Below are 11,336 nucleotides of genomic sequence, written 5' to 3' on the forward strand. Positions count from 1 at the left end.
ATCATTTCCAACTAGACCCGATCGTTTAGGGTTTAGGGCTGAGGGCTCAGGGCTCAGGGTTTAGGGTTTTTTTTTTTTTTTTTCGCCGTTGGGGTTTAGGGTTTTTTTTTTTTTTTCGCCGTTGGGGTTTGGGGTTTGGGGTTGGGGGTTGGGGGTTGGGGGTTCGGGGTTGGGGTTTCGGGTTTCGGGTTCGGGGTTCGGGTTTCGGGTTTAGGGTTTAGGGTTTAGGGTTTTTTTTTTTTTTTTTAATAAAACACCGCCGAAAGCGGGGGGGTTAGGCGGACCCCTACCTGTATATATAAACACAAAAGAAATACAAGATAAGGCCTAAAGAGAGGGGAGGTATACCAAGACCTCTCTAAAAGCGAGTCTGACAACACATAAAACATAAAGACATAAAACCTAGGGTGGCAAATACACGTGCCAAAATCTAATCCCTAGGAAAAGCGTATAATAAAAATTAACATATAAGAGCAGCGCTAAATACATCAAAACAAATCGAAACATGTCTAAACTGTAAAGATCCGACTCAGATGTAGGTGCAAAAGACAACCAATTGTACACATCTCTGAGCCGTCTGTCGGTATAAGTCCAACATGAAAATGGCGTCTTAGTCCGAGATCGGTCGCAATCCAGCTGAAGTAAGAGAAACTTCAAATCCCCAGAAGAAGGTGAAAACGTATGGAGCTCATAACGTCATAAATCCAAGCGTGACTGGAACGTTGATATAAGAGGTAGCCAAGAGATAACATGGAGAGCCACCAATGCACGTAGCAAAAGCAGAGAACATATAAATCCCGACATGAATTGAATGGAGCTCTGGGCCAGAGAAACCACTGAGAGAGATCATCCAAAGCCACCATAAAACCCGGCAAGAGAACACAAAATATAGAAAGCGGCGGCCAAGGAGAAGCCTGCAGAGAGCGACCGCCAGAGAACAGGGTGGTCCAAATAAAAGCACCAATGGAGAAGGTGCGAGAGTCCACCCAAATCCAAAGAAACAAAGCACTCCAAAGAGACAGTACCTGCAAAGGAAAAAATAAATATAGATATATATAAATATATATATATATATATAGAAATAGATCCAAATAAAGGAAGGGGCTGCAAATAGCTAAGAACATCTGTATCTAAGGTAGGGAAGCCCGGAGATATCCGAGCGGGTCAGTATGGATATGTGTCTGGGTAGTGAAGGACCTAACTCTAAGGTATAAACCCTAATGGTATGAGCCCTCGCCGCCAACGCATCCGCCACCGAATTTCCCTCCCGAAAAATATGTGAAAAATGAACCGCCCGCCCCCTCAAAAGAAACAGAATCCGAGTGACTGTATGATGAAGGTCCCAATGACACCGACGAGAACGCAGGATCTGAAGAGAAATCTGAGAATCGGTCTCAACCTAAAGGGGAAAAAGACCGAGATCGGAACAGATAAGAAGGCCCCTCCAAACCGCCCAAAGCTCCGCCCGGACATTGGTCCCGACTCCGATAAACTCGCTGAAGGAGAGCACCACCCTGCCAGAAGAATCACGCACAACACCACCGACAGACGACTCCCCAGGATTGCCCCTCGAACTCCCATCAACATTCAGCTTAAAGCACCCAGGTGGTGGACAGAGCCACCGGACAATCGCTAACCTATGGGTCCGCTGAAAGGCAACAAAAATTCCCAGCGATCTCGCCGCCTCAAAGGCACCAAGCCAGTGCTTGGGCTTAACAATGAAAGCAGCATGGGCAAGACGCAGATAAGACAAAATCTGAGACTTCACAGTCTCCCCAGAAATACGCAACTGACGGTGCTTCGCATCATTACGAGCCATCCAGAGAAACCACAAAACAATGAAGGGCAGAAACTCCTTGACGTGGCCCCCAGGTGCCCAATGAAGATTTCTCTTCCAAGCGCTAAGGAACAACCTGAGATCCCCTGTGCAGGGGATCCGGACACGAAATATGGCCCCAAAGAAATGCCAGACATAACGGGCTATCGGGCCATCAATGAAGACATGTGTAAATGTCTCCGACATATCACAACACTGGCATCGAGAAGCCAACTCAAAGCCACGACGTTGGAGCATATCATCCAACGGGAGCCACTGATGCCAAAATCTCCAAAGAAAAAAAGACATCGTGGGCCTCAACCAACGGCCCCAACAAGGAGTCAAGATATCAGAAACAGGGTCTCTCAATCGGACAAGCTCCCAAGCAGACCTAATCGAAAAAGCACCGTCAGAACTGTGAATCCAAAGCGCCAAATCAGGCTCGCCAAAGGCAATCGGGGTCAAAGTAATCGCCTCAGCAACGGAAGGGGCCACCACAGCGCAAAGAAGATCGAAATCCCAAGCCCCCTCAGACAAAAAGTGAAAAACCCGAACATCACGGCCCCCACGGACCTCACACTGGCTGGACAGAGCAGTATCCCCAAACCATATGTCATCCCAAAAGGACACGTCTCCAAGGCCAACGCGCCAGCGAATGCCGGGCTCGGCGCGAGGTCTGATCCGTAGGAGACGACGCCAGGTGGGGGATATTAAACCACGAGGGAGAACAGAGGCAGGAGCATCCATCTGGCAATACTTCCGTAAAAGGAATCTCGCCCAGAGAGAGGAGCCCTGCCGAAACCGGAACCACAACTTAATAGAAAAGCTATCCACCAGATCTTTCAATCTGCGGAAGCCAAGACCACCCTCCATCAGTGGGAGACAGGCTCGAGACCACTTGGCCCAGTGCCATTTCTTCTCCAGTGTCCGCGACCCCCAGAGAAAAGCGTTGAAAACCAGCTCAAGCTTCTCCATGACAGCAAGCGGTGGCTGTACCACCTGAAACAGATAAATCGGCATGGAGAGGAGCACACTGCGGATAAGGGTTATGCGGCTACCCGGAGAGAGCGTCCGGATCTCCCAACCCTCTAACTTCCTACGAACAGATTGTAGGAGGTGCTCAAAAAGGGACATACTCGGTTACCCCTAAACAAGGGGACTCCGAGGTACTTGAGGGGCAAATGACCCTCCGCAAACCTGGTGATGCGCAAAATCCGAGAGCGAAGTCGCTCAGAGCACCTCGGAGGCAAGATAACAGAACTTTTGACAGCGTTCACCAGCTGACCCGAACAATTCTCATAATGATGCAGTAAACCCATAAGGCGCCGCAAACTACGAGACCCACCATTGGCGAAAATAATGACATCATCAGCATAAGCCAGATGGGAAATCAGGATATCACAACCAGAGCGGTACCTGAGCTCAGGATGCTGCAGGTAGAGGCGGTCAAGGCCGCGCGATAGGTACTCCGCCCCCAAAATGAAAAGCATGGGGGACAAGGGATCGCCCTGTCTGAGGCCTCTAGTGGAACCAAAGAACCCCGAGAGAGAGCCATTGATGTTCACGGAGAAATGACAATGAGATATGCAAGCCGAGACCATCTCCACAACCCGCTCCGAGAAACCAAAGTGTCTCAAAACCTCGAAGAGGAAAGGCCACTGGACCCTGTCATAGGCCTTGGCCATATCCAACTTCAGGATAACATTACCGCCACGAGTGGGGAGAGTGAGACTGTGAGTGAGCTCCTGGGCTAGGAGAATATTATCGGAGATCATCCGACCCGGAACGAAGCCACTCTGATTCGGTGAAATAAGTCTCTCCGCCACAACCCTCAGCCGAGAGTACAACAGCTTAGAGATGATCTTATTAGTGACATTGCACAGACTAATCGGACGGAAGTCCGACCAAGCATGAGCACCCGCGACTTTGGGGATCAGAGTGATTGTGGTGGCGGTAAAACCCTGGGGGAGGGGAGAACCCCTGAAAAAATCCAGGACAGCATCAAAAACATCCTGATGAACAATCTCCCAACAATGCTGAAAGAACGCCGAGGAGAAGCCATCAGGCCCAGCCACACTATCAGGATGTATGGAGAAGACGGTCGCACGAACCTCCTCCAAAGAAGGGGTCGCAACAATACCCTCATTCTCCACAGCAGAGATAACGGAGGGGAAGCCCGAAAAATCAGGACTCGCAAGCGCAGAGGGGTCACCAGTAAGCAAATGCTGGAAAAACGAGGCTCCCGACTGCTGAATCAACTCAGGAGACGTCAGGCATACCCCATTATCCCAGATGCGGAAAATCTTATTCGCCACCCTTTTCTTCTTCACCATGTTGTGAAAGAGTTTGGTGTTCCTCTCACCATCCTCTAACCAGTGGCAAGCAGCTTTCTGTCTCCAAAAATCCGCCTCCATGGCGGTGACACGGGCCAGATCCTCATTGCGATCAGACAGAGAAGTCCAATTCAACTCAGAAGGATCAGCCTCACAGACAACCTCAGCGGACCGAACAGCCCTCTCAGCCTCAATGATTTTATCGAAAAGGTTCCCAAAAACATCCTGATTCCACCACTTGAGGTGATGTTTGAGGCGCTTAATCTTAGCAAAAAGGCGAGGCATACCACTCAAACTACAAGGCAGAAACCAATTAAGCCGAACAGTCTGCAAAAAACCATGATGCCGAAGCCACATACGCTGGAAGCGAAACGAGCTCGGCCCACGGGCAAAAACCGGAGCGGTGACCAAAAGCGGACAGTGGTCAGAGAAAGTACGGGGAAGATGTTCAACACGAATGGAGCTGAAATGATCACCCCAATCAACGGAGACCATAACCCTGTCCAACCGCTTCCAAATGGTCTTATTCGTCCAGGTAAACGAAGAGCCCTCAAAACCGGCATCAACCAGACCAGAATCCAAAATGAAAGTATTGAACTCCTCCATGGGTAGAAGCCTACCACCACGGGTGCCCAAACACTCAGATGCATCTCTGACTATATTAAAATCACCGCCAAGAAGCCAAGGACCCAGAGCAGGCTTGACCTGAAGAAGGGAAGACCAAAGATCTCTGCGCTCAACGTAGCCGCAGCTGGCATAAACAAATGAACAAAACACCTCAGTCGATAAAAAAGAGGCGGACACCTTGATGTGCAGGAACTGAGCATGATCAAAAACACACTCAGTCTGCACATCCGCGGATGAAAAAACCCAAATATTACCAGAAAGATTCGAAATGACTCTAGAAAAACCAAAACGGCGAGTCATGAATCTCTGGTCCAACATGATCATCGGCTCCAAAATGGCCAAAATCTTAATCTGATGCGCCTTCACATAAGCATGAAGCCGCTGTTGGGACTCCGAACTCCGAAGTCCCCGAACATTCCAAATGAGGGAATTCATGGAGATCGATGAGCAGAAGCACCCGGCCGCCGCTTAAACGAATCTCCCAACGCTTCCTTTTTCCTTTTATTCACGTTCGACATATCAGTATCCTGAGCACCAGAATCAGAATGTCGATCAAACCCCGTGTCGAGGTCATCAGCAGACATACGCTCGACAATCCGCTCACAAACAGGAGACCCCTGTTGAGCAACAAGTTCCTCAAGATGAGAGGAAACATCTGGAGAAGAAGGAATGGAAGGAATCGAATGGCAGCTGTGATTCTCCATGCACTGAACAGAAGTGCCAAAACCCCCCTCCTCAAACTGATGAACCAAAGACTGAACAGACACACAAGCCGTACCCGAAGGTAAGGCGTCAACAATGGGCAGACCCAAACTAATCGGGTCAACATCAACAACAGGAGCCTGATCCAAAGGAGCATCTCCAAGTAAACCATCACCCACAACCTCCAAGTGGGATCCAAGATCAGGATTAAGACCAACCAACTCAGTAGCGTCGCAACGCTGAGCCTCATCATGCCAGGGTGACAAAACCTCAAAGGCATTTGAGGAAGTAACTTGATGCGGAACATCAGGAACTGTAGGGGGGGCTCCAGCAGGAGGACCCCTGTGCACAGGCCGCCTCCTCCGTCTACGTCTAGGGCCATCGCCATTTAAATGAAGCTGAGGCTGTGGTCCAGGATTAAAGACAGGAACAGCACCCTCCTGGGGTGTTTGTGCTTTGGGAGGAACTGGATCTTGAGATTTTTGAAAAACGGGTTTAGGCCTCGACGGCCTAGGATTCTTCCCGTGAGAATAACACACGGTAACTGAATGTCCCAGCATCTTGCAGTCAATGCAATATGCGGGGATCTTCTCATAAATGACATCAATAACCTGTGTGTGATCACCCCAACCAACCCAAACCTGCTGAATGGGAGGCTGTAAAACATCAATTTCCACACATACTCGGGCGAAAGTGCCTCGAGAGACATCAGCGGTGTGGTCGTCCATCTTAACAGGCTTACCTACAAGACTCGCAATAGCAAAAAGAGTACGCTTGTTGAACAAATGCAAGGGTAAGCCCGAAAAACGGATCCAGACTGGCGCAATGGGGGATTCCTCATGCAGATTAAATTCGGGGGTCCACTTAGAAAAACGGATCCCAAGTGGTCCCACAAAAATGTTCCCCCTCGACCAAACGCGCGCGTAATCTTCTTCACATGAGAGAGAAATGACCAAAAAACCTCTGGGTAAGAATTTCAAGTCAAACGATCGCACTAGTCCCATTTTTTCGAAAGCCACAGAAATCGAAGAATTAGGGACTAAGGACCTGTTCCCCGAAATTTTACCGACTAGAGCATATTTAAAAGGTTCGATCAGTGAAGAAATTACCTCAACCGGGAATCGGATACCCGGCTTACCATCCAGAATAGACGGCTCAGGCAGCTCCTCCATCGAATTACGCACATCCTCGAAACTTTTCTGCACGGTGCGAGGAGACGGAGGTGCAAGAGCGTCACGAAAAGAAACAGTAGCCCGAACCTCAGCACGAACGACGGGTTTGACCGCAGATGCAGAACCATTGACTGCCGAGTCAACTCGGTCAACACGACGGTTTGACTCGCCCGAGTTGACCAGCGAGTTACCGGCCGGAGTTGCAGCGATCGCCGGCGACATCATGGGGAGTACAGAACCGGTATCCAAAGCACGAGAACCGGAAGTCGGAGGGGCCGATTGGACACTAGAATTGGATGAAATCGATTGAAAATCGCCAATTTGGGCGTTTCTGATCGGCGATGAATTAGCTGAAATTGAAGATATAATTGGATTACCCATAGATCGTGGAGTATATGGTTCAGAGGACTTGACCAACGGAGCGGCGACGACGCCGGAATTGAAGAAAAACCCCGTCGGCGTTAGGGTTTCTGCGGCGGAAAACGTAGATCTGAAATTCCCGTCGGCGCTGAACACCGTTGACAACGGGGCTTGTGGCGTTGGAATCGTCTGGTCATGGGCTTTCCAGATCGTGGTCCCGATTGAACAGAGGTTTCCGGAATCGGCCGGAGTGGACAGAAACGTGGGACGTGGCGCGGTGAACAGTACCGACGCAACTTTGGATGTAAAATCGGCTGGGCAAACGGAGTCCGATCTTTCTGATTTTTGGACACATGAGTCGCCGTGAGGAGGCGCTTCAAATGATGTATGATCGGCGGCAATCGGACCGGTGGAGACTGTCGACGCAAAAGTGGCCGGAATTTGCGGAAATTGAAGAGGCGATTTGGACGGGCAATCCTTTTCCAATGAAGCTGATTTTTGAGTATGTTGTTCATCAAGGTGAGGCAACTCGGGTGAAGGGGTGAACCGGCCGGAAACCGGCGGCGGCGACATGGCGGCGGAGCAGCAAAGTTTTGGCGATTTTTGGGGTGTTTTTTGGGTTTTTTTGGTTGAGAGCATTCGGGGTGGTTTTGGTTTTGGTTTTGGTTTAGGGTTTAGGGTTTCGGGTTTAGGGTTTGGGGTTTGGGGTTTGGGGTTTAGGGTTTAGGGTCTCGGGTCTCGGGTCTAGGGTCTAGGGTTTAGGGTTTTTTTTTTTTTTTTTTTTTTCCAGAAAACACCGCCGGATGCGGGGGGGTTAGGCAGACCCCTACCTGTATATATCCACAAAATAAACAGTAACAAAATACAGAATACAGGAAAAAAACCTAAAAGAGGAGGTGGATAAAACCATACCCTCCTCAAAAAGGCTAAAGCAGTAGAAACATAAATACAAAGCAACCTAGGGAAGGAATTACAAAAGCAAAACGAACCCTAGAAGACTACCAAATAAGCGGCAACAACTAATCAAAAAGGAGAAGCGCTATGAACCACATGCTGAGGAAGACAAAATGATAATGGCGAGATGATCGCAGAGTCCATGCAAAAGCTCTCATCCCGGAGCTATCATCCTGGAGAGTCCAATCTGTCAATATAAATATAATCTGGTAGCTGTCAACTGTACCAAACCCACTAGTCAAAAGAAAATCTGGCCAGGAAGCCACTATACAATGGCGATCACAGAGTAATATATAGATCGCAATCCCGCCAGAACAAAAGATATCTAGCATCTGAATCAAAAGAGCAGAGATCTCGATCCCATGAAGTAGGAGTCTGACGAACATGTCATAAGAAGCAGAGGATCCTTTAGAAAGCACCCCATGAATCCACCATGACATCCAGCAAACACCTCTGCAATAACTGATACGGCGGCCAAGGAGAACCAGCAGTAAACGCCCTCCAGGAACCATGAATGTGCCAAAGGAAAGCACCAACAGAAATAGGGCAGAAACCCACTCAGAACAAACAAGAATACACACATCATGTGCAAGTGTCTGGACCCACTTGCACAGACCATACGGAAGTGAAAAACAACCTCCAAGTACACTAACCTGCAATAAAATATATATATATATATATATATATATATATATATATATGTATGTAGATATAAATAGATATAGAGCCAGAGACCATAAAGAAAGAGATCCAAAAAAGAAGAAGGGGCTGCAAATGGCTAAGAGGATCTGTTTCTGAGGTATGGAAGCCCAGAATGATCAGATCTAGCAAGGGTGGAGATGTCTGGAGGTAGGGAAGGACCTAACTCTAAGGTGTACTGCCTAAAAGTATGAGCCCTCGCCGCCAAGGCATCCGCCACAGAATTCCCTTCCCGGTAAATATGCGATAAATGAACAGATCGCCCCCTCATCAACAAAAGAATCCGTGTAACAAAATGTTCAAGATCCCAGCAGCACCGACGAGAACGAAGTAAAAGAATGGAAATCCAAGAGTCAGTCTCAATCCAAAGAGGGAAGAGATGAAGATCAGAAGAAATGAGAAGACCCCTCCAAATAGCCCATAATTCTGCCCGGACATTGGTCCCAACTCCAATGAACTCACTGAAAGAAACCACCACATGCCCAGAAGAGTCACGAACAACCCCACCAACAGTAGAGGCCCCAGGACTACCTCTCGAACTCCCATCTACATTCAATTTAAAACACCCGAACGGCGGCCGCAACCAACGAACAATCGTCAGTTTACGAGCCCTACGCAACTGAACAAAAATCCCCATAGCCCTCGCAGCCTGCAAAACACCCCGCCAGTGCATGGGCTTAACAGTAGACGCAGCGTGAGCGAGGCGCAAATAAGACAAAATCTGAGACTTAACAGTCTCCGCGGAAATGTGCAAATGACGGTGTTTCGCATCGTTACGAGCCGTCCAGAGAAACCATAAAACAATGAAAGGCAAAAACTCCTTCACGTGGCCCCCAGGAGTCCACCCCGGATGCCTCTTCCAAGCACTGAGGAAGAGTCTGAAATCACTGGTAAGGGGAATACGGACATGAAAAACAGCCCCAAAGTAATGCCATACAGACCTGGCAAGAGGGCTATCAATGAAAGGTTTAGGGTTTAGGGTTTAGGGTTTTTTTTTTATTTTTTTTTTAAATAAAACACCGCTGGAAGCGGGGGGGTTAGGCAGACCCCTACCTGTATATATCCACAAAATAAAATGTAACAGCAGAAAGAAAACCTAAAAGAGGAGGGGGACTATACCAAGACCTCCTCAAAAAGGCTAAAGTAGTAGAAACATAAATGCAAAGTAGCCTAGGGACCTAAATACAAAAGCAAAAAAACCCTAGACTACGACCAAAAGTGCGCCAAAAAACTAATCAAATACGAGCAGCGCTAAGAGTCAACACGGCGAGGAAGACCAAATGATAACTGGGAGATGAGTGCGGTATCCAAGAAGAAACTCTCATCTCTGAGCCATCACCCTGAAGAATCCAATCTGTCAAAACGACTCTAATCTGAGACCGGATAACTGTATGAATCCCGGCAGTCAAAATAAGAGCTGGCCAGGAAATCACTGTACAATGACGATAAACGGCAAAATGAAGATCGCAATCCAGCCAGAACAAAAAAGATCCAGCATCTGAAGTATGAATCTGACGAAGGTATCATAACAATGAAGAGGATCGTCCGGAAATAATCCCTGGAACCACCACGACATCCAGTAAACTCCTGTAAAAGAACTGATACGGCGGGCAAGGAGAGCCTGCAGTAAACGCCCGCCAGGGACCAGAAATAGACCAAAGAGAAGCACAAATAGAGATAGCGCTCCAGTGAATATGAGATGGCCAAGAAAAACACCAATAGGGATAGTGCAAGAGCCCACACAATCCCGAGGAGACCAAACATGTAGTGTGCGAGTGTCTGTGCCCACTCACACCAGACTGGCAAACCGGGGAAAAAGAGAAACCCCCAACAGAACAGTACCTGCAAAGAAAAAATAAAGATATACATATAGATATACCGAAGAAATGGATCCAAGTGAAGGAAAGGGCTGCAAACAGCTAAGAACATCTATATCTCAGGTAGGGGAGTCCGGAGGTATGCGAACGTACAAGTATGGAAATGTGCCTAGGGAGGGAGGGACCTAACTCTAAGGTAAAGTGCCTAAGGGTATGGGCCCTCGCCGCCAATGCATCTGCCACCGAATTACCCTCCCGGAATATATGCGAAATATGAACAGACCGCCCCCTCAAAAGGACCAGAATCCTGGATACCATGTGATCAAGACCCCAGCAACATCGACGGGAACGAATGAGCTGAATAGAAGTCAGAGAATCAAGCTCGATCCAAAGAGGGAAAAAAAAATGATCAGAACAAAGGAGAAGACCCCTCCAAACCGCCCAAAGCTCAGCCCGGAGAGAAGACCCAGCTCCGATGAACTCGCTGAATGAGAGCACAACCCTCCCGGAATCATCCCGAACAACGCCACCAGCAGAGGAGTCCCCAGATGTACCACGCGAGCTCCCATCCACATTAAGCTTGAAACACCCGGACGGCGGTCGCAGCCAGCGAACAATCGCCGTCCTATGGAATCTGCGGAGAGCAACCGAAATACCCAGCAATCTCGCCACATGAAACACACCCAGCCAATGTCTGGGCTTGACAGTACGCGCAGAGTGGGCAAGACGCAGGTAATACAAAATCTGATACTTCACCGTCTCCCCAGAAACAGGGAGATGACGGTGCTTAGCATCGTTCCGCGCAGTCCAGAGGAACCACAGAACGATGCAGGGGAGAAACTCCCGCACATGGCCC

General features: G+C 48.7%; 1 protein-coding gene across 1 annotated transcript; it reads right to left on the reverse strand.

The window, feature by feature from the left end:
• Positions 1-653: 653 nt before the first annotated feature.
• LOC142537561 (uncharacterized) lies at positions 654-4,230 on the reverse strand. Its single transcript, XM_075643068.1, has 3 exons — positions 3,014-4,230; positions 1,451-2,912; positions 654-1,025 (listed from the first exon to the last, which is right to left on the reverse strand). The coding sequence occupies exons 1-3, from the start codon at positions 4,228-4,230 to the stop codon at positions 654-656; spliced, it is 3,051 nt and encodes a 1,016-aa protein (XP_075499183.1).
• Between the last annotated feature and the right edge of the window lie 7,106 nt (positions 4,231-11,336).

The sequence above is a fragment of the Primulina tabacum genome, chromosome 2 (assembly GCF_025594145.1).
Source record: "Primulina tabacum isolate GXHZ01 chromosome 2, ASM2559414v2, whole genome shotgun sequence".
NCBI lineage: Eukaryota > Viridiplantae > Streptophyta > Magnoliopsida > Lamiales > Gesneriaceae > Primulina > Primulina tabacum.

Excerpts from the sequence above, each read along its gene's own strand:
- LOC142537561 (XM_075643068.1), bottom strand. The coding sequence starts at position 4,230 with ATGGAGGCGGATTTTTGGAGACAGAAAGCTGCTTGCCACTGGTTAGAG. Across the intron at positions 2,913-3,013 it reads CGGATTTTGCGCATCACCAG|GAAGTTAGAGGGTTGGGAGA; the intron begins GTTTGCGGAGGG and ends ATCTGTTCGTAG. Across the intron at positions 1,026-1,450 it reads TCCGGGCGGAGCTTTGGGCG|GTACTGTCTCTTTGGAGTGC; the intron begins GTTTGGAGGGGC and ends TTTCCTTTGCAG.